The 22,454-nt window shown below is 42.9% G+C and overlaps 1 protein-coding gene across 2 annotated transcripts in view; it reads right to left on the minus strand.

Moving 5' to 3' along the window:
• SERINC5 (serine incorporator 5) overlaps positions 1-12,435 on the minus strand; it is a 39,422-nt gene extending 26,987 nt beyond the window's left edge. Inside the window, exon 1 of one of the 2 annotated variants that reach the window (XM_079330203.1) lies at positions 12,229-12,435. In XM_079330203.1, coding sequence (XP_079186329.1) covers positions 12,229-12,255 — 27 coding nt within the window. In that variant the 5' untranslated portion in view covers positions 12,256-12,435. Of the gene's footprint in view, positions 1-12,199 lie in introns of both variants that reach the window. The other variant, XM_079330202.1, reaches the window with a different exon arrangement.
• Between the last annotated feature and the right edge of the window lie 10,019 nt (positions 12,436-22,454).

Below are 22,454 nucleotides of genomic sequence, written 5' to 3' on the forward strand. Positions count from 1 at the left end.
ACCAACAACTGAGGGTCCACCAAGATAAAATCCATGAAACACAGCAATACCCATGTACTTATTTTATTTAAAAAGGAAAAAGGTACTGAATAAATCCTGAAAGAGATCTGGATTGAGGTTCATTATTTTCTAGCTGTCAACAGTATCACTGACTTTCAAAGAACATAGATTCACCCTTCCTGCCTTCTACTTTTAGAAAAGTCATATATAAAATACAAGGTAAGCCTTACTTATATACATAAGGCAGCACTGCTTATGGACAGGCCCTTACTTGCAACAGGCAGCAGCTCCATATGGTTCCTGTCTGTGCTTAACCCACCAGCCATGACCACAGGAGGGGTTTTTGGACATCAGCAAGCAGCCAGGAGCAGGGAGCCACCCTCACACATCTCATTGCTGCCAGCCCAGAGTAACCTCACCCCCCTTCCCCCCTATTCCAGGGCCTCCCTGAGGCTAGGTATGATGTGTTGCCAGAGTCTGTCACTCCAGCACACCAAGGCTGCTTCTTACTGGTGTTTCCTCAGCTTTTGGAGGGGCCACGGGAACATTCAGAGGACCTTCTGCTTTCAGCCAGCAGCTGTACAAGGTGGATGCTTGCCATAAGATTGAAAATTCACAGGTGCCACCTCTGAGTCATCCACAAAAACGTCACTGGTTGTATGTGTCTCCAGGCACCCAAGCACCATGCACTGTTTTCCTCCCAGGAACTTTCTCTTCCAGCATCAAAGACTTGTCTGATAAAGGAGAGGGGGTTTCATTTGTGTCTGGAGACACATATATCCAACTCCACAGAATCTCACAACCAGACTAGTTCAAAGAGCCTCAAAACATTTTGAAGAAATCTCCCAAGAAGACTTCCAGTTTATCACTTCCCAGCCATGACTATCCTTGCAACACCCAAGGTCACACTTCCTTCAGCCCAGGAAGGGGGTGGCAGACAGGCCCTTCCCTTTCTCAACAGCAGCTCCTCAGCTGCAGGAGACATAAAATGGGGACAGTCCAACCCAGCCCCCACGCTGCTCTTCTCTCACTTCACCACTGGATCTCATGCCAGAGGAGATGGGGCCTCAAAGCATGCAGCTGCTAAAACTGCTGCTACTGCAGAACAGAAATCCTCCCCAAAACACAGAGCTCCAGATACGGGGAATAAACACAGCGGATTCATGTTGGCACCAATCTGGAAATTAAAAATACTATGTGCAAAAGCACATCACGCAAGTATACTTTCAAAATAGAAGGCTCTAGTGGCTGAATGGCAATTTTATTTTTTATAGGCAGTGAAATTACATTACCTTTCAGAGCATCAATGCAAGTCCAGGAAAAAGGGAAGCTATGGCAAGTTACTGACTCAGCAAACAAATAGGATAACATTTCAACCCACCCCAGAAATGTATCATTCACCCACTTCAGAATTGTAACAATAACAAAAATTAAAATTAAAGGTCCTTTTAATATGAAAGGATTTGATATCAACCCAATCCAAAGTACCCAGAACGAACTTGAACCGTTTGCCTTAGCATAACATTAAAAACTACAGTATAGAAGTAAAAAGGTATGCAGCTTTGGCATCTGTAAGGAGAAAAACATTTTCCTACACCAGGTGCTGGAGAGCTCTGCCAGTAAAATCTCATCTACATCCAGCAACGTCTGCTATTCTACTCCTGGGTCCCTAGAGCTGCTACTTAAAGTAACAAATGCTTAAACAGAATATGTAAGTCATTTATGTACTTTTCCACATTTCTTAGACTTTAATGATAGTTTCTAATACTGAGCACATACCCTATAAATAGGAAATGTTTGTGAAAAATACTAGTATTTCCATCTTTTTCCACATGCACCTCTTCAAGCACTCTGAATGCCATGGAAACCATAGAAAGTTGGTTAGACTATTCAGCCACAGCCCCAAATTTCGTGGTATGGAGGTTTTTTTTGTGAGGTTTGCTTTTTTTTCTTCTTTTTTTAACTGTACTTCTAACATTCCAGAGAAGGCCACAATGAAAAAGGTGTTATCCGAAAGCAAATGAGAACAGTCTCTGTCCCAAAGACTAAGATGCTGGCCACAACCTACTGACCCAAGAGGTTTCAAAGATATTATCTTTGAGTGACAAGACTTCAAAGCCCACATGTACACAGAGTTCTCTGTTAAGTTTTGGCCAATGTGCAGCTAAGCTCCACAGATGCTCTGATGCCACATCCTTTACTGCAGGCGTGGCCCATCTCAGCTCTCCTCTGCCTTTTGACTGCAGCAATGGTCTGCACAGGGCCTCAAAAACCACTGCAAGCCAGCAGCAAATTTTTGTCATGCTATTGAAAAAGAGACTAAGAAAAAAAAGAAAGTAATGTGAAAAATCTTTTACAGATTTAGATTATGATTAAAAGCTCCTCCAAAGAATGGGGTTGTGCAGGAGGAAGATGCTGTGTAGCTTTTAGGACAGAGACAGTCCAGACAAAAATGAGGGTCTGTGACCACTGCCAGCAGGCAGACCTTGTATGTACAGATCCTCCAGAGTCTCATGATCATTCCAAGCCCAGCTTCTCCAAGAGTCCAGCACAATGGCACCTGAAAGCCAGGCTGTCTACCTGGAGTTTGTCATCCTGCAGCAGGTTCTGGCTTCAAGTCCTTCTCAATCCAAAGGCTCCCAAAAGTCAGGCAGCAAGTTTACCCAGCCCAGCTCTCATAGCTTTACATCTCCTCACCGGGGTGAACATCACAGCCTGACAATAATTACAGACACTGGGCAAATACTGATGCTTTCCACAAACACTCACCATCAGCCAGCTCCCTCACACTCACCCCACAGTGCCACAGTGCAGAGCAGCCACCTGCTTTGCTCAGTGCTGATCTGTCTGAGCTCAGAGTACAGTGCCAGCCCACCTGAGACCCCAGAATCTGAAAGCCTAATATACTTAAAAACAGACGGCACCAGGATTTGTACCAACAGGATGGTGGCTGATTTGACTGGTTTCACAACAGCAGCTGTGGAAAGCTGCGTGGGAAGTATTTCTGTTAAAATATATTCAAAGTTCATTTCGGGTGCCAGGCTGGCTTAACAACCCTGAGCTTGACCCAATCTTTCTCCCACTGACACCAGAGTTGTGGGTATGATCCCCATGTGTACCATTCACGTAAGAGCTGGACTCAGTGGGCCTTGTAGGTCCCTTCCAACTAAGACCAATCTGTCACCCTCTGCCAGCCACTCACTCACTCCCACCCCTGGCACAGCACCTCATGAGCCCTGACAGTTCTTTCTTCTGCTGGGGGTGACCAAATAAAGCAACCTCATGGCAAGGTGTGAAAATTACATATCAACCCTTCTCAGCTGCTGATTTATTATGCAACAGCAGGAACAGTTCTACCACTTCATGGGAGGACACAGTGCATGGGCAGGAGGGGAAAGCAGAGATGGATGTTTTGCAGCTCCCCTACACACCTTCTCCTTTCTCTGAACACATGTTTCCAGTGGCATTTTCCTACCACCTCATTCAATTTGAGTGCTGTAGGTGCTTGCCAACGCCAGGAGCAGTAATTCTGACATTCACCCAGTAAAGAGCAGAAGTAAGTAGATACATAACATCCCCAGCCTGTGCAAACCACTTTTCCAAGTACAGGCAGGCCTGGACATTGAACAGTCCCATCTTACAACAGCCTGGGGAGCACCTATGGTTATAACAAGGGTTAGGTTAACACAACAGGGTAAAAGCAGGTTTACCAGCTTGCGCACAAACTGTGGGTTCCCTACAATAAATACTCCACTGACACACACTTAACATCTGCCACACACTCAACTCTTGATTTTTGCAAGCTGTGCTGCAATCTGATAAATCAGTGGAATGGGGTATGAGAGAAATGTTAAGCACATGTAACTGTTTACATACAAGACCAAGAAGTAAGAGAACCTATCTTGCCTGCTGCTTTTATAGAGACAGTGAGATTTTAAGAATGTATTTTCCACATATGTTTCCAAAAAGATCTCAAAGGGTTTAGAAAATACTTTGTGTAGTCATTAAAGTGAAGAGTTTCAGGATCGCTGCCCAAAATAGTCTATGGTATTTTTAAATTATACAAACCATGGGCAAGTATCAAGCTTATCACAACAAAGAATTTCCTTTTGGGAGACTTCAGCAGAAATGGTAAAAATCAAAGGGGATAAGAGCACAATGAGGAAAAAAAAACTGCATTCTTTAACGAAATGAAGACTTAGAAACTTTTCATTTCTTCCTTCCTAACTGACAGCCTGGTGAGAGCAGTGGGGGAGAATGCATGCCTTGCAGCCTGTCCACAGAGGCACAGGAATGTGCCTTGCTGAAGCTTCTTTTCATGGGGGCCTAGAGCAGCTTAGTTTTTCATGCACTGCTTGATTACTTGACTACCAGCATTATCTGGGCCATAAGATCTGCAGATAATGCAGTCACTGAGCTGTTAACAGCAGTGTCTATGAAAAACATCCAAACATTTACTCTCACAGCTACAGACAGCATCCAAGCAGGCTGGACAGGCAAAGCAGCCAGCCTTGCATGAAGAAGATCCTGAAGCGGCTACACACCTGCCCTTGCTTGGACTTTTGGTTTCAGGAAAGAACATCTAGAAGCAAGTATTTTATTAGTGCACTGGCTCATGAAAACAAGAGATGTCTGATGCCAGGTGTACTGAGTGTTAGCAGCTGGTCTCATACTATTATTGAGAACCTAGTGCTGTTATGCATATGCATTTTCCAAAAGCTTCTTCAACAGGTCACATGATTGCACAGCTGTTTGTCCCTCTGAAGTAACTAAACTTACCAAAAAGGAGGCTTTATTTTGCCCTTTGTCTGACTTAACTGGCTTTCCACTGCTTGTTATTTAATATTCAGACTCACCATGTGACCTAAGCCAAGAGGCTTTGTGAACCAACATACCAGTTAATCAACTGACGACCCATTTTGAGGAGCACATCTCACACTGCAAACTGTGCAAAACTAAAACAGATTTCAGAGAAAAGCCACACCAGTCAGACGCTGCCTGAGTCACGCATTCTGGTGAGGGTTTCCTGCCCTCAGCCACCACGGGGCAGAACTGCCATACAGCACCAAGCAGCTCGAAACCTAGGCAAGAAAGCTGTGCTCAGAGTTAAACCGTGGGTGAGCCACTGCCAGGCACTGGCAGAGCTGAAGTTAGGCTGGACTGAGGGCAACTCTGTCTCTGCACAAACGTTACTGGGTGATGACTCAGCTCAGCATTAGAAAACAGCACCACTGCAAAATGTCTAAATTCAAGACTGCTCCACTGCTCCTCTCCCGATGGTTTTGGAAAATTCATGTCAATTGTTTAGTCTGACCTAAGCCTCACAGTGTATCATATCACCCCATCTCCTCTACTGAACTATTTTCCATTAGCATAGACCATCTGGATTTGACAGCAGTATGAGGCAGACTGCCCATCCCTGTGGTTACTTAAATCCAACACTGAAAAGAGGAGGGGGAGAAACCTTCTAATTTGTCTGCTACAGTTCCCCAGGCACTGGTTCCTGGGTGAGGCTTTCTTCACTAGCTTAGCCAGCCTTTTAATTTCCTCTCTCCTCATCAAAGGAAACCAAAACATCTATCCTCAGTTTCATTTAAAGGCTTTAAGACTTCTCCTTCCAGCATCTAAGTTGTTCAGGGTCCTTCTTCCTGAAAAAAATTCAAATTTGCCCAGTCCCTCCTACAAAATCATGGTAGTCCAACTGCAAACAGTCCAGCAAGTCACTTGACTCCTCTCTCCATCATACAGCCACAAATGGGGTGGGATTCAGCCCTGCAGCACCCCACATACAAGGTGGGCAACCAGCTACATTATTTTAAAAATTGTATTTTATTTGCAGTGGTATCATGCCATGTGGGTTACTTCTGCTTCAACAGTAATCTCTGCTCCATCAGTCCTTTCATCCTTTGTGCTTCTGGGAGCAATTTTAAACATCCTCTCAAGTCACCCAGGAAAACAGACCTGATCCTGAAGCTTCTTTGCATTGATGCCTTGACATTTTTCACTGATAGCTGCCTCTGCTGGGTGACAGGTTCAGCTGTCCTTTCCAATAATTTCCTATTTCGCAGTTTTCCCACCTGCAGGTAGTTTAAGCTCACGCTGCAGTCACTTATTAAACTTTCACAGCAGAGGAGACAATAACCGAGCAATTTAAAGGTGAAAGAGAAATCAGCAGTGGCAGTCTCACAACTGAGGGCATCACTTCATACAGAGAGCAGATCTTCTCCAGGTTAGCTCTGATGTTTGAGACCAGGACTCCAGAGGTGGATGGCACGTGGTATAACATGCTACATCACCAGGTACAGAGAGCAAAGTGCAGGGCAGTAACTGCCTAAATCCATGTACCAGTGGAGTGAAGAAGCAGTTAAAATGCAATTTTCATATGCATTGACTTAAAAGCACATAGCTGGAACAGCTGCTCTGCTTTTGAATGAACAGACAGCTTTGAGCTGTTCCACAAACATGCTGTGTCTCTAAAAAATGGTTTCAGTACTGAGTCCAAGAGGACTTTAGGGTGGGGAGTACAAAAGGTATTAAAAGGCATAAACTGGTACCAAGTCTTAACTCTTTCTCATCCCTTCACATCAAAAAACAAAACTCTATTTGTTCAAAGCATTGCTAAAGATGCTTCAGTTGACATCACTGTCATTAACATTCACACACTTTTCCAGACTGGCAGGTTCAAAGCAGAGGCTGCTTACATCCTGACATTGCTTCTTGATGAACATTTTTAAACAAAATGCCTATATTTTCCTGACACAGGAAGTATTCCTGAACCACTGTTTTGCCAGTGACTGTAATAAGCCAAGAGAAAATCCCTTGAGACAGGTCTTTTCAGAAAACATGAAGAACAGTTCCTGTTAAAACTCAGTAGCAGAGATCACAGGTTGATGTATTTTGGATCAGCACTACTGGACAGAAGGAAGAGCAAAATTTTATGTTTTCAGACTGTTAACATATTTTTAAATACTTGAGCACACACCATCTTTAATTGATGGAAGATCCAATTACTGAACTGCAAACACTAGCTCCTGTGTAGCTATTAATGATGATTAATTAAAATGATGATGAGATCGCTGGTGTGTAGGTCTCCGTTCAAATTGGGCACAGAGCCACCTCCCCCACATGCCATCACCAGCACACCCTACAGTCCCCCCACAGCTCAGTCCCTCACTGCCTCATGCTGTAACATGCTGATGCTGAAGCTTATCTCCTGGATGAGTTGAATGAGGCAGCAGGTCAAATCCCATAAAGGTCAGTTGCAGCCTAAATATCTTGGAGGCCAGGCATTTAAAATGCTAAGACAGTTGAGAAAGAAATGGAAGCACCCTTGACTGGGGTCCTTGAGAAGGACACAGGAGGCAACCTAAAGTCCAAGCATCTTCACATGGATTACTTGAAAACACCATGTTTGGGGTGAGAGCAGTCACTAGCTCCAGCAAGATCTTCATCTTCTACCATAGTCACAGCTCAGACTTTCATCCCTGGATTAAATATGTCTTGTACCCACAATTGTGAGTGTTTCCATTGCAATGAAAGCCCCAGTAACAGGAAAAAACATATATATCCTGGAACAAGCACACTGGTAAAAACTAAAATAAAACCAGCAGTAGTATTTAGATCCTTGGGCAGAAAAATACACCCTTGCCCTTAAAAGTGAAGGCTCTGCTCTTATACTGCATTCACTCCACAGCTCTAGAGCTATGGGTATTTAAGGCATTTCTTTAAACCCACAATACAACCAACTCATGGGATGAAAAAGTCTAAAAAAGCAGAGAGCAACTGGGAATCAGGCAGGAATGAGAAAGACTGTCTTCTCTTTCTCATGCAGTGACAAGAAAAAGATTCCGACCTAGAAATGCAATGTCAAACGATACAACACTTACAAGATTTCCCCATCTTTCGGTCACTTTTTCTTCCCTTTTTGATCATGTTTGAATCCAGCAGTAACTTGCATCCTGCTATGGCAGGCAGATGGAACCTCAAAGATAAGTTTTTAAAGTCCCCTTGAAAATAAGCAAAAGCTTCAATGGAGAGAAAACTATCTCTCAACCCTAGGCAAGGAAAAGATTGCAATGCGACTCTGTATTTATTAGATAGGGAATCAGCATGAGATAGCAACTTCAGTGGACAAAGCTGCAGGAAATCAGGCTTTGCTAATTCAGTGATTCAGGAAACCATTTATTTATGGCAAAAACTCCATGTTTCTGTGAACAAGGAAAATAGTCCTTCACCACACTTTTTTCCTAACATGTTGGAGTACACTACAATATTCTCCATCTGACCTCAGTCAACTATTTTCACCTTCTATCACAATTAATCATAGCAATGGCAGAGGTGTGGAAATATCTGCAGCTAAATGTTCAGGTCAAACACACTAAACGAACCCCTCTCACCTAGGAAGACCATCTGCAGACCAAGAGATGGTATTTTTGGGAGCACTGTGTGGAGTGAAGCCAGAAGCACTGACACCATCCCACAACACCGTGGTACATCACTCCTCACACATCCTGCAGTGCTCCTGTGACCTCAGAGGACACATGTCTGCATGAGGGTGACAGAACCACACTTTTCACCACACAATGAAAAGAGGAGACCGTGGGGACAGGACTGCAAGCCCCCTTCTCAACCTGCAGGTGCAAACAGGCAGTGCCAGAGAGGCAGGCAGTCCTGGAGTGCACAGGGATCTCCCTCCTTCCCCCAAAAGCTATGACTCACAGAAGTCATAAGATCAAGGTCAACCTTAAAACCATAGCAGCACTGTTTTGCCCGCTTTTTTTTTTCTTTAAAATACCCCACCAGAATTAGAATTCTGGGTAGAAAAATCAAACTATATTATATGATTTCTAAGTGCAGAACAATATTAAGGACATCTCTGAAGATTTAGCAAACCTACAAAAACAGCTTCATAAGTTTTAAAAGCTACGAGCTTTAACTGAAAAATTCATCATCTTGAACAACCCAGCTACAACACACTGTCCGCCCAAAATGAATGTTAACGATCTAAATTACATTTATTTAACTCTGGAAAAAACGTATTCATTGTAATAAAGATTTTCCGCAACAGCTGCTTTCTTTAACCATGATTTCAACTTTATTCTCTTGAGAATCACTACTGAAGAAAAGCCAAATATAAAATCCTGTTTCCTGTCAGTTTGAGCAGAGTTTTTATGTAATCAAAAGCATTGTTGAGGCCCAAGCCAAACTGTATTCTCACTGCATTCTCAAAATAGGTCTATCAATGAGACAGGAGCAAAAGAAGAAACATTTAGCAAGCTTATTAAAGCTCAGAAACCAAAATATCACGATTGTCTTCAAAGCAAGGTTGTACATTGCCCAATAAAAAAGCAAATGCAGAAATTAAAGTCTATAAATGGCCTAATTCCTTCAAAGAAAGTTTCCACAATCCACTTGGCAAGGATGCAAGTGACACAGTAATGTCCACTAAGATGATTTTAAATAATTTTGCAAATGCAAGATCAGCATAACCGAAGTACACTGAAGTCTGTCAGCCTGCTGCTATATCCTGTAACAACAGGAATCCAGGCTGCAAAACCTGAATGCATTCATTCTGACAGCCACCATCAACTAGACATTTAGCATAGTTTGACTAAGAAAGAATACCAGTCACTCATCATCTGCTTCACACCAGGAAAATTTTTAGGAGTGAAAACTAATCGTCATGTTAACTCACAACAAAATTTTGGTATCAGCTGCAGACAAACAGCAATTACACACAAACGACAACTGCACTTAAATAGCTCAGAAAGACAATACCAAAGTTGTCAGTCAGTTCTAGGAAAGCAGATCCACAGAGAGATGTATATATAAGATATAAACAAATACTTGCCACAAAAAATCCTCATGCTACAGGACATCATGCACAATAAACTACTGTATTTCAAGAAAAAATCAGGGACCTAACATGAGTGTTGTTTTGTATAACTTTTATAAAAGTCTCATCTTTCCTCAAGCACTTAATCTCTCTTTCTGGACACACAGTTAACTTCATCTTCAGACAGAGGGTTAACTTAATCTTCAGGGAAACACTGAAGGAGAGGCCAAATTCCTTCTTGATTTTCCAGCTTGATTAACAGTACCCACAAAGTGCCTGAGGAAGCTTAGATGAGACAGAATGAAGAACTTCTATCCCTTTTGTTTTTCTTGTGCATTAATCATGTTATACAAACATGTCCTCATCCAAGGTTGGAATAAATCAAGTAAAAAAGGCAAAGACCATTTTTCATTTAAAAAATGTGACACAGCATGCTATTGAAACATGGTTTATGCTGTTTATTATCTTAGCCTGAAAAAAGGTTATCCTCACTATGTTTGCTGGTGTACCTCCAGCAATACATCATATTTAGCATAGATAAGTCTTAGATCAAGATTAGTGCTTGAGCCAGCAGAATAAGTCTTCCCAGGGATATCTGGCACTATGACTACATCACCTTAAGGCTTTCACTTCATCTTCAACAACACTAAGGAGTTCAGTTTATTTACAGACTCCAAAGTGACACATCAGTGTCAATGAAATTACATTACTATCAGGGATTACCACATGCAGCAGGGAGAGGCTTTAAGAATCTCTCAAAGGTTATGCACGCTAAAGACGTGCAATTCACCACTGAGCATCACAACAGTTCCATCCTCTTGGTAATTTAAGTTACTTCTCCAGAAGCTACACCAAAAAAAAAAAAAAAAAAAAAAAAAAAAAAAAAAAAAAAGTGCAAGGAAAATGCAAAAAGCCATGAACCACTGTAGCAACAGCACCTACTAACTGCACTTTGTTGAGTTGCTCCACAGTTAGTTTCTCATGCTGCCAAAATGGTTATAAAGCAGCAGTGAGGCACATAGAAAATGTAGTTACTGCTGTCCTCCAGGTCCACAGGACTGTGTGGAGAAGCTCAAGGCAGCTTCCAGAGGGTAAGCCTGTGGATGCATCCTCAGTAATCCTCCTGTCTCACTGAAGATTGAAAGAACCACAGACAAAAGACCCAGTCTAGCCCAGGATTTCAAACTACAGGAAAGATGTAAGATTTTTCCCAGAAAAATCACACAAGAGCAAGAAAATAATCAGATTCTAAGAGTGGGCAGAGTGAGCAAAGGAAAAGGAGTATCAATAGAATTAGGCCCATAACATGTTTAAATATGTAAAACAGCAGGAATAAGCTCACTGACTAGTCTGTTGCAGACAGAAGTAGTAAAGGGCTTCTATTGAAGAAACAGAGATTTGTGAAAATAAAATGCCCAGAGAAAATGTCTAACATCACACCAGAGAGGCAACTATTAGGAATAGGAGTCCTTCCCCTCAGTGCAACCACGGAGGAGATCTGGAAAGGGCCCCACTACTGCCTATCTCCTTCCAGCCGTGATCCTTCATCTATGGAATTGATTTAAATAGGAAAACAGGTGCACCGTGGCAAGATGAGGAGTAGTGAATCCCCACCCCAAGGACACCAAACAGTGTAGGTCCTGCACTAGCCAACACCACCAGTTGTTCTTATCTCTCATTTCCTCTGCGAGCACCTGAATTTACGCCGAATTTAAAGGGGATTGCGAATGGGTCTGAGGACTGATAGGCAGCCAGTGGCTATGAGATTAGTAAAGACCACTCCAATTCTTATACCATGTGGTCTCATCTCCCCACCGCCTGCAGCCAGTGGCTACTACCCAACTGCCTCCCGCAGCTCTAAAGGATCTGTTGCCCTTTTGGGAACTGCTCCTTGCCGTGCAGGGCTTTGGGAAGGCCTCTCTCCAGGTCGGCACCTCCCCTCTCACGCCGCTGCCCTGCCGCGGTCCCGGCCGGTCCGCACGGCCCTCGGGGCACATCCCGCGTCCAGCCTCCCTCCCGAAACGCGACAGGAATCCACCCGGGAAACTGGCAGGAGCACCACAGTGGGCACTGGGAAAGCCTGGACAGGCACCCCCGCTCGCTGCGAGGGCTGCTCGTCCTGTACCGCGCCGATGGCCCGGGGAGCGCGGCGCACAGCCCGCCCGGACCGCCGAGCCGCGGGCAGCGCGGGGAGCGCCGGCCGCTGCCCCGGGCCCGCTCCCGGGACACGGCAGGGACCGCCGGCCGCTGCCCCCGGGCCCGTTCCCCGAGTAGTGCCCGCCGCCCCGGGCCCGCCGTCGCTCCCCGCACCGCGCTCCCCGCCAGCCCGGAGCCCCGGCCGGGCCCGGCACGGTCCGCCCGCACCTGCCGCGCTCCCCGCGCCCCCGCCCCACCTGGCCGGCGCAGCAGCGAGCGGACATGCTGGCGGAGCGGGCCGGCGCGGCTCCCTCGCTGCTCCCGCATGCAGGGCGCGCAGGGCAGGGATGCCCCGGGGTGGGGAGGACTGTCCCGGGATGGGCAGGGCTGGGATGTCCTGTGCTGGGCAGGACAGCGAGGAGCGCCGCGGGCGGAGCCGCACCGCTTCTGCCCGGCTGCCGGCCCGGCCCGGCCCCGCCGCCCGGCTTCCGCTGTCGTCAGCCGCGTGTGAGCTCCGTACCTCGCTCCGAGCCAGCGGGAGCGCCGGCAGCTGCGGGGAATCCCTCCTGGGCAGGCTGTCCTGCTCGCAAGGACGCTGCTGAGACCACTTGCCTGCTAAAATGCTCACTAAACCATCTGGTTTTGAGTATCTGGAATCTAATGAATACAGTGAATAGGGCATTTAAACATGCGGATCTTACGAGGCCGGGTATCAAATTGAAGTTTAATGCTGTAACGCACCAAGCGCGGTGCAAAGTGCTTTGCCGCATCGCACGGCCGGCGCACAAACCCGTTCCTGCGTGGAAATGCCAAGTTTGTTCAACAAGACAGCCGTAAGGCCCTGCTTTCCTAACAGGACCTCTCCTCGGTCTTTCCGAAATACGTTCTCCAGCCTCAGTCGCTAAGAATCATGCGCAGTGCTAGGCAGTAGCCAAAGATTTCTGTTTCCCACGAGACGATAGGAACTTGCAAAGCCAGATTCAGATATGACAGGCGTCATCATATCCGACGAATGTGTCTTCACAAACACATTGCCTGAATCTGCTTGTTGATAAGGCCAGAGATTTCTACTTAAGGCAATAACGAGAGAACCCATTAATTTTAGAAAGCTTTACTGACACAGACTGCCGTTCAGCCAAGGTCGTGCTAAACTCCTGAACTTTGTAAAGAAAAACAAAAACTTAATAGAGTTATGAATATTACTTTCTCTGCCCAGGGTGGACTTAAAGCTAATTTTAACAATCATGTATATTGTACAGGAGGACTACATATTAGGGAGATGTGTTGATGATGGGAAAATCTACTTCCACAGGACTCCTCTGTCTCCTTTGTGGACACTAACCTGTAGCAACATGAATTTTCTGCACAGATAGGAATTACTACTGCAAAGCTATGAAAAGTAGAAATTAAAGGACTCTATGGAAAGATTCTCTGGTCTTGACTTCTATGTGTCCTTCTGCATGTGTGTGTGTGTATGTTGTAATATTTAATATAACTATTTTAATTTTTATTTCTAGTCTTAACTGCTCTTACTTTAGGAATTCAGTGCAACTAGAAGCTATTATCCTGAATAATAGATAGATAGAATAGGGTGTAGATAATGTAGCAAAACCTTCCAGGGAAATTGGGATGGATTGCAGGATGTAAAACTCCTTCCTCTTTCCTCATATATGCAAACAAACGGAGCTGATGCTTCAGAACGTGCATCATATGATGATGAATCAGCATCACATAATTTGGTGTTATACGAGGGACTGAAGAAACCAGTTACTATAGTGGTATCATTAATAAAAAATCAAACGGTGTTTCAAGAGCTGTATATACTCAGCTAGAGACAAGGCATTCAGCACTCTTACAAGATTAATTCTGCAATCAGATGGTAATTAAACTGCAAAGTACACTAGTTTGTGGGCATCTGAGAGGACCCCAGCACAGTTCAGGCACTGATGTGGCTGATGCTCCTGCTTTATACAAGCAGCAAAGATCCTAACCTCAGGTGAAGACTCCTGAAGCCAGGACTGGGCTGGGAGGCTCAGCACACCTTCTCTGATTTACAGCTCCTTTCCTCAAGATTCAGGAGTTGAACAACGATCAGGAAAGCAGCACAACCAGCCAACAGGTAGTGGAAAACCACTGATGGGTTTAACTTTGAAACACAGTCAGCTTCCCAAAGAATGTGGTTAAGACATGGGAACACAAGGATCACAACACAGTGAGAACTCAGCAAAAACTGCAGTCACCTCCTATTTCTGTTCCAGATGCTTATACAATTGCAAGAAGCTGTCTGATCAGGCTTTTCCTAATTTCCACATCTGCAAAACCATGGAGAATTCATTTAAATACATGGAGAACTTAATTAAATCTCAGAATCTGAGATTTAATTTAAAAATGAAAATGTCTTATCAGACAGAGTGGTGAAGGTGATATTTGGGCATGATGGAATAGTGAAAGGGGCTGTACCACAGATCATCATGGCTGAAACAGCAAACAAACATTCACTGCATGGGGAGCACCATTAATTCACTGCTCTATGCAGGTCTGTTAATGCCAGCCAGTGCTATTATGAACAAATCCAGCCTCTGCACTGAAGAAAACAGCAGAGCTCTATAATGGCTTTCCAATCAGTTAGAGCACCCTAGAGCTCTGGGATGTGTGCCTTGGCTTTTTCAGTAAAAAATTCATCACCAGAAAGGACTGAACTTCCCTGCTGTGCTGCTGGCAAACATTATGCAGACTAATAGCAAAGCAATGTGCAGATGTTACTACATAGAAAGAACTGTCACTCTCAAACTATCAGTACATTTAGAATAAGATTTATCCATCAAATACACATTCTGAAATTGAGAAGGCTGATCTGACTTACGGGGCAGGAATCTTCAACCAGTAGTTATTCCTGCCTCAAAATCTCCATTTTGGCAGGACCTCTTTGAAGAGATGCTAGGTCTGATTCAGAGCTTTCAAGTGACAATATCACTAGGGAAAGGTAAGATGCCTTGGTCTTGCTTTGTATAGGGAATTTTATGCATGCAGACTTAGAGAGTTCTAGTAAGTCAGGGAGAATGGAGGCATGGTGTGTCCCTACAGACAAAAGACAGCCAAGAAGTACCCAAGAACTGACTTAAAATTCTGATCTTCATTCAGGTGCCAGGGAGCAAAGAAGAAAGGAAAGCACCGGGTTAGAAGTTGTAACCATGGGGCAATTCTCAGGAAAACCCCTGGCCACTTGTGCCCTAGGAGCAAACCATTCTTCTCACCAGAATGTGTGCAAGTGGAGCAGCAGAACCTGAAGCTTGTGACTTTGAGGCACCTTTAAGCAGCCCACAAAGATAGGCAACCCATTTTTAATCATACTAGTGACCTCTGGCACATCAGCTTTGTTCAGATCACTGGGACAGGTGTTATAACCCTCAGATGCCAACCAGAGTTTCAGTTGCATGTGTTGCACCTTTACACATATCTGCTTTACTCTTCCCCCACTCATTTCTACATGGGCTATTGTTACAGAAACAGAGGTTCTCACCATCCTCCTTCACTGTGAGAATGCAGTATTACCACTTCTACAGAGAACTCAGGAGATGTTTGTGGTGAAGCAGAAAGCTTTTTGGCATAGCATAGGGAAATCATAACTTACCAGCTCAAAGACTCTCTGCTTCCTCAGTATGAATTAACCTAGTGTATTTTAGGATAAGAATATTAGGAATTGCATTGTTTTGTTCTCATCTTCTGAAATAAGACTACAATTCAGAATTATGTTTGCAGTGTTATGTAATTTCAAGTTTTTTCAGTAATTAAACAGTTTTGGTTTGTGTCAATTGGCAAAAAGAAGAGCACAAAATATCTGCATCTAATGAGAAGGTGAAATATATAACTTGGCTGTTTTTCAGGTGAAATTAAATATGGAATTTTTTTTCTAAATGTAAATGCAAGAAGAAAGAAAACAAAACCAGATTGTTACATATTGTGCTGGTCATTTCTGCAAATTTAGAACTTGTATGCCTGTTGAAACCAAAAAGGCTTGAAATTGCTTTTTAAGAAAAAGTGTATTTTGCTTGAGCCTAGTAGATAAGAAACCAGGCAAAAACTTGGTTATGGGAAGGAGAAGAAATGTCTATACATTGCACGCACATGTTCTAGAAACTAAAACTTAAATTCCCAGCTGGAATCTGACACAGCCAAAGACCTCACTGTTTTCTACAGTTATTTCCCGTGGAAAAGATATTCCAGTTAAGGGAATCACTGTGCAAAGGTGTGATCAGACAGCAGAAGCAACTTATCACCTGTAGTTTCACTTGTGTGTCACTGCAAGAACACCAACATCATGCAGTCTGGGTGGCTAAAGACCATAATAAAGTTGTGGCTTTCTCAGTTTGCTCCTAAGTGTGTGCCAGCATCTGGATTATGGACCACATCTCTCCACTTACTTGTAGGTAGCCAAGGGTTTCCAGAAGCCCCGGCCTTTGGACATCTTCCAAAAGCCAGTGTAGGAATCACGCCAGGAGCAGCTGGAACAGCACAGTATGTCCTTGCTGTGGGCCTGACAGAAAGAGAGTTGGAATATCCCAGTACTTGTTACTGCTATGGCTGGATGACCACCCTTATGATGACTGTGTGTGGAAATTGGGGAGGCACAGTGAGCAACCACAACAGCAGCATGAACATCCAAAGATCTCCAGTGCAAGGCAAGAGCAGCCTCTAACTATAACTAAGGGCAGTGATCACAGAGACTATCAGTGCATGTGGGGCCTGACACACAAATGTAACTGCTCCTTTCAGAACAATGGGTTGGTCATAATGCTAAACAGTGGTATATTCCTCTGCAACTTTATTAGTGTTTTGTAATTCACACACACACACAAAAATTCTAGCTGGTAGCAGTTACTGATTTCTAAAAAAATAACCCATGCATTTAAGTATTCAAATTGGTTGGATTCTGGTCAAATGAAATTTACCGGACTTGAAAGTAAATACTGCATAGCATTTGAAGAATTTAGTTTTTAAAAACCCACAAGGCTGGTACTTCCAGGCAAAATTGCTTTAAAAACCTTGTTTTTTGAGAATGACAGTTTAATAAACTGATTGCTTAGCTGTTCTTCCAGTCCAATGTTAATTTAGAATGGATTAAGATCCGCATTGTCTATTAAGAAAATGCATCAATTACACCTTTCTGAGGAGGTTAATTTTTGTAAGTGAAGCACAGAAGTGTGACATTACACAGGCTTGCACTGAACTCTCCAGTGTTGCATTTGCATGCTCCTCATTGCCCCTTTTTAGCACAATGCCATGAAATGCCACACAAATGCTACGTTATTCTTTCTAAGCTCCCTGCCACTGGATGCAGTACTGGATGCATTCCCTTCTTACTCAGAATTTCATTACGTGATGTCTTAGATTTCTAATCACAACTAATACCTTTACCTTAGAAACAAGTTAAATGGACATTTAACTTAGGTGATGCTGAGGAAACTGTGTGCTGGGAGAAAAGGAGACAGCAGTGTACCCCCACATATTTCACATTTCAGACATGACAGGTAACAAGCCAACAGCAGGTGGTGCTGACTGGGAGAAACTGAGTCTTACTGAACCTAATGAGTGACAGATGGAAGAACAGAAGCCTGATATACCTGAGTTATAGGATAAGGTCAATATAAAGGGTCTTACTAAAGCAGCTCTACAAGAATATGAGGTTAAATAGGTTCAGGCTGGTAATCAACCTGGTTCTCCATCCTTATAATGGAACTTGAAGCTTGAAGAGTGATGACTCTCAGAGAGCCAAGCAAGCACTAGGTTAAGATCAGACAGTTGTTACCCTATCTGACCATCTGCCTTATTTCTCTATCACACACAGCCTCTAGCAGCAGGAAAAGATGAGATATTGTAAATCAGAATTTCAACTCCTGCAATTAAGTCTAATAGACTAAAATCAGTTTCTACCACCCTATATAAAGATGAAAAACCCGGTGGCACTTTCTGTTGACTGCTGACTTCTTTGGGATGCTAATGTGAGAACACCAGAGGAAGTTCCTGAACCTACAGGTAAATTTAGAGTAGCAAGAAAAGGACAGTTTTATATTTGTCAACTCAGCAGCAGACTTCTTCAGGACTTTCAGATTGCAATAACTATTAATTATCTGTTAATTTTGACAGTGAATGTTTTCCGTAAAAATTAATTCACAGATGATAGTCCATGCAGGACACCATAAGTATTGTACCTGCCTCACACCTTGGCCCAAAGAGGAGATTTCCCCAAAACAAAGCACATAGCTTTGATATATACCTGTTGTATAAATGAGCTTAGCATAACTATCTGTGCCAAAGGAACAAATCTCCTGTGGTAGGCAATAAACTACACAAAAGTAATGCATTCTAATTAAGAGTAAAGCACCTCATCTCCTGCTTCCATCTCTGCAGATCATTCTGCTCATATCACAGTAATGAATACTGTCACTATGAAGCTTTCTGGGCACAATTTGAGCCAGCAGAATAAAAAGTGGTTACAATGCTAATGGTCTCTGTACTGTCCACACAGCAAGACCCTGGAAAAACACTTGTACAGGACCTGCAGGCCATGGATTTGATTCCTTGGAAGGAAGAGACAGAACCCTTTCCCCCAGCCTGTCCCTTTATTTGAATGAGTTTTTAAAAAGAAATAAATAGAAAATTCCTGAATAAATTGGCAAGAAGAAAAGAAGATTGGAAACACCAGAATGAAGCACAGCGCTGATACAATTCTAGTTCAATAGCATCAAAGTTGTACTTTAAAAAACTTGAAAATGAGAAATTGGCATCATGTGATGAAAAAAGTTTGGCCAAATAGTTCCCTCACTAGCAAGACCAGAGATGCTTCAGGAATATTCCTGTTAGTGGTGGGCTACAGGAGTCAGTCTAATTCCCAGCAGGTTTTCAGGAAGATTAGGATCAACAGGTTTTCTTAGGCAGTGCTGTTTTGCAGCCGAGAGACTGCAGCTGTGCACATCTTTTGCAGAGGCACTCAGTACTGGATATCAGCAAGGTATACGGCAAAATACAGTCTGCCAAAAGTGTTCAAAGCACTTAGTTTAGTTCTCTGTGTTTTTCTGTCTCAACTTGATGAACCATATGCAGACGTATCTGTGGTTTATCCTGTAATTTTATTACAGGCTTGTGGAGAGAACAGCTTAACTCAAAGCTAACATACCTGAGTATAAAATGCAAGGGGAAGGAGAGAGATTAAAAGAAAAACAGGCCCAGTGATAGCTTTTCTTGTAATGAACCCTTCCTTCTCTTGCAGTATGAAAAGGCCACAGGTGAAACTCCTCTGTAAAAGAATTACACTGGAGCACACGGAGCATAAACATTTGTGCTAAGTGAGCAGTGCACATGCAGTAATTCAAGAGAACAAAAACAGTAACAAAACCCAAGAATGACTGGTAAAAACAAAGAATTGGCAGTGCTGCCTGGAGCACATCAAGGCCACACCTTGTACAGAAAAATACCAAAAATGCAATACAGTAACTGTATGTTACAACTCAACTCTGAACCTTCTTTGCCAAAATAAAAAGGATTATGAGATCAGCACTGGCATTAATCAAGAATCAGGGAGAGAGAGGAGGATGTGATAGCTAGCAGTTCTTATTCTCCATGCCACCACAAGTAAGCCTAGCATCTACAAGAAAAGGAAATCAGTTTGGTTTAAAACAGAGAGTACATTTCTGTATGGTGTGCTCATACAATGATTTTTACTACATTTACTGTGGCAACAAAGTGGAAAAAGAAAACAACACTCTAGTTCTAATTACAAACAATACCGGTAAAATACATAGAGGTCATTCAAATTCCAACAAGTTTTGAGGTAAAAGCCATCATATTTGCAAAGAGGAGAATTAACTTTTCAGGAAGAAACAGCAGTAACTCATGATAAAAAGATGGCAAAGGCAGAAGAAACATCTTAAGCCAAGGCAAAAGGCATTTACATTACATTCCCATTTGTTCAGGTGTAAAGCTGAGAGTTTTGCACAAGCATGCACATTGCATGCTCCAGACAAACTGTGCTTGATTGATGTGGCTCAGAACAGAAATCAAATAGATTGCAGCAGCTGCATATTCAGTAACTTGGTGTGATTAGAGACAGATTGTCAATGCTAAAGCATGATTAACATGATATAAAGCTTACAAATAAAACAATTAAAAAATTAGATGACTAATTGCATATTATATTCACCCCAAGTCCCAAATATTTTTTCCAGAGTTCGGACCTGTCATGAAAGTTAAATGAAACCATCCAAAGGCCTGAGATTAAGAAAAAAAGGTTCTGCTGATCTATAACCTTATCTTACTCTGTGATGCACATACATTTTATCTGTGCACACTACCACTAAGAGCAAGGCAATTTTAATCCCTGGTGTAGGTAGCTTTACTCAGCTCCATCCAACTGAAAAAATTCAGCTGAACTCAACTGAAAACAAGACTAACTTCACACAGTTATGGTACAGAACAGGGCCCAAAAGTGCATACAGGGTACAGCCCAAATTGCTGTATGGGAGCTGGAGGCAAATATGTTCTGAACTTGTATTATATAAAAAATTGCACTTTGTGAGCATCTACTGTAGCACACATACATACAAGACAATAGTACTGGTCACAAAATATCCTCTCACTTTGTTTTGCCAGTTGATGGGGGCAATTTAAAGGACACAGACACCAATGAAAAAATGGTCTTATTTTACTACAAGAATTAAGGCAACACAAAAGTAAAATGATACATTCAATAAAACAATAAGTTTACTATGTGATCAGCTTTAGCAACATGCAAAAATAAGCAAGGTAATGCATCTAATCATTACTACACAAGAGGAAGGATAATGATTTAGAAAGATATATCACTAATTGCCTAAATACTTTACCATCATCCAGAGTACGAAATTGCCAGGGAGCCCCATTTTGCAGTGAGGACCTGGAGAAACCTCCCTGGCAACTGGGAAAATCCTATGCAGGGCATCCACTTGTAGATGAAATCTCCCAATTCACCCTGAAAGGGGGTCCAGCTTTTATAGGCCCAAATCAGCAAGTCAAAGTGTCTTGATTACATTTTTAGTGCAGAAGCACCTGGGTCTGGTGGCATACTTCTCTCCCATTTGGGGCCAGGGCGTGGCCAGAGGCCAGGCCTTGGCTGGGGGGATTATCTCTAAACTACACTACAAATAAGTCTCTATTAATGCCAGCTGGGAAAATTCCTTAAAATGATACATATCTTGCAGATAGTTGCACAAGGTTATGTGAAAGTTTCTAAAACAGCTAGTTCTAAAACAGCTAGCACAAGCATCTCAGTAATTTGTTTTTAGCTAAACAATACTGATGGTGTTAGCCACATAATGCCCAGGATTCATCTTGTAAGTCAATTCTAGCTGAAGCCTGCTGCTCAGGCCTTAGCACATCACACTTCAAGCCCACTCTTACAGAGGACAGTAACCACACTCTGTACATTAATATACTGACTGCGCATCTAATTCTATACCTTCTTTACAACTTTTGCCAGTGGGAGCTTAAAATATTGCTACTTGTTCTAGTGGAAAAGGTTTCCTTCAGGGAAGGGTATAATCTAGACAGATACAGTTTTTTTACAAGAAAGAAACTGTGCTCCTCTCCCAAAGCAGAACTGACAGAATACTTTAGATTGTCACTGTCATGGAAACCATATCTGTTATACTTAATAGTAGGGATACTGCATTTTTCAGTGACTATATCTGTTTTAGGGGCTAAAGGTTTCCAGGCTTTTAGCACCAGTTAGATAATCAAATGCAAAAAAGTTTACAGTGCTCCTAAATCCCTCTTCCCTATTCAGATTAACATACTTTTGAACCTGTACCAGTGAGAATTAAGACTTTAGTTATCTTAATCCTCTAGCCTGCAATGAGGAGGGTCATGTTTGATTAGAAAGATAATAAAACCTAATACAACTAATGTTAATGGATAAAACTTTCCTCTACACTGGAGAGATCTTAGGAAATCTGTTTACTTCTCAACAACCAATACAAAACACAGTAGGGTATTGGGAAGATGCTAATTCTTCTCCCTTACGTGGCCTAATACTTTACATTAGCTCAAGTAGCAGCAAAATGAAGGAGCACAACCAAGAAGATGGTTGCTGTTCCTCTACAAGCCTCAAAGTCTTGCACTACTACACTTACCACAAAATTAGAAAAGAGAACATTGAATGTGGTTCAAAGGCAGAAATATGACAATGGCTCAGCAGGGATCCCCGAGATTCACTATACAACAGCAGTGGGCACAGAGGTAAGATGCAGCAACAGCATATATAAGCTTGGTTCTCTCCACTGCAGAAGTCTGGTTACCCAGCAGAAACCGTGCTACCTCTCCATGCTAGAATTCAGGCAAAGCTGAGTGCAGTGTCTGCACTATAGATTGTTCTACAGACACAGGTTGACAGAAGGACTAGTACAGTATAGTTTCCCCAGCTGGATTTTCCCCCTCTGTCTCTCATGGCCAT

Source organism: Erithacus rubecula, assembly GCF_903797595.1.
Source record: "Erithacus rubecula genome assembly, chromosome: Z".
Lineage (NCBI taxonomy): Eukaryota > Metazoa > Chordata > Aves > Passeriformes > Muscicapidae > Erithacus > Erithacus rubecula.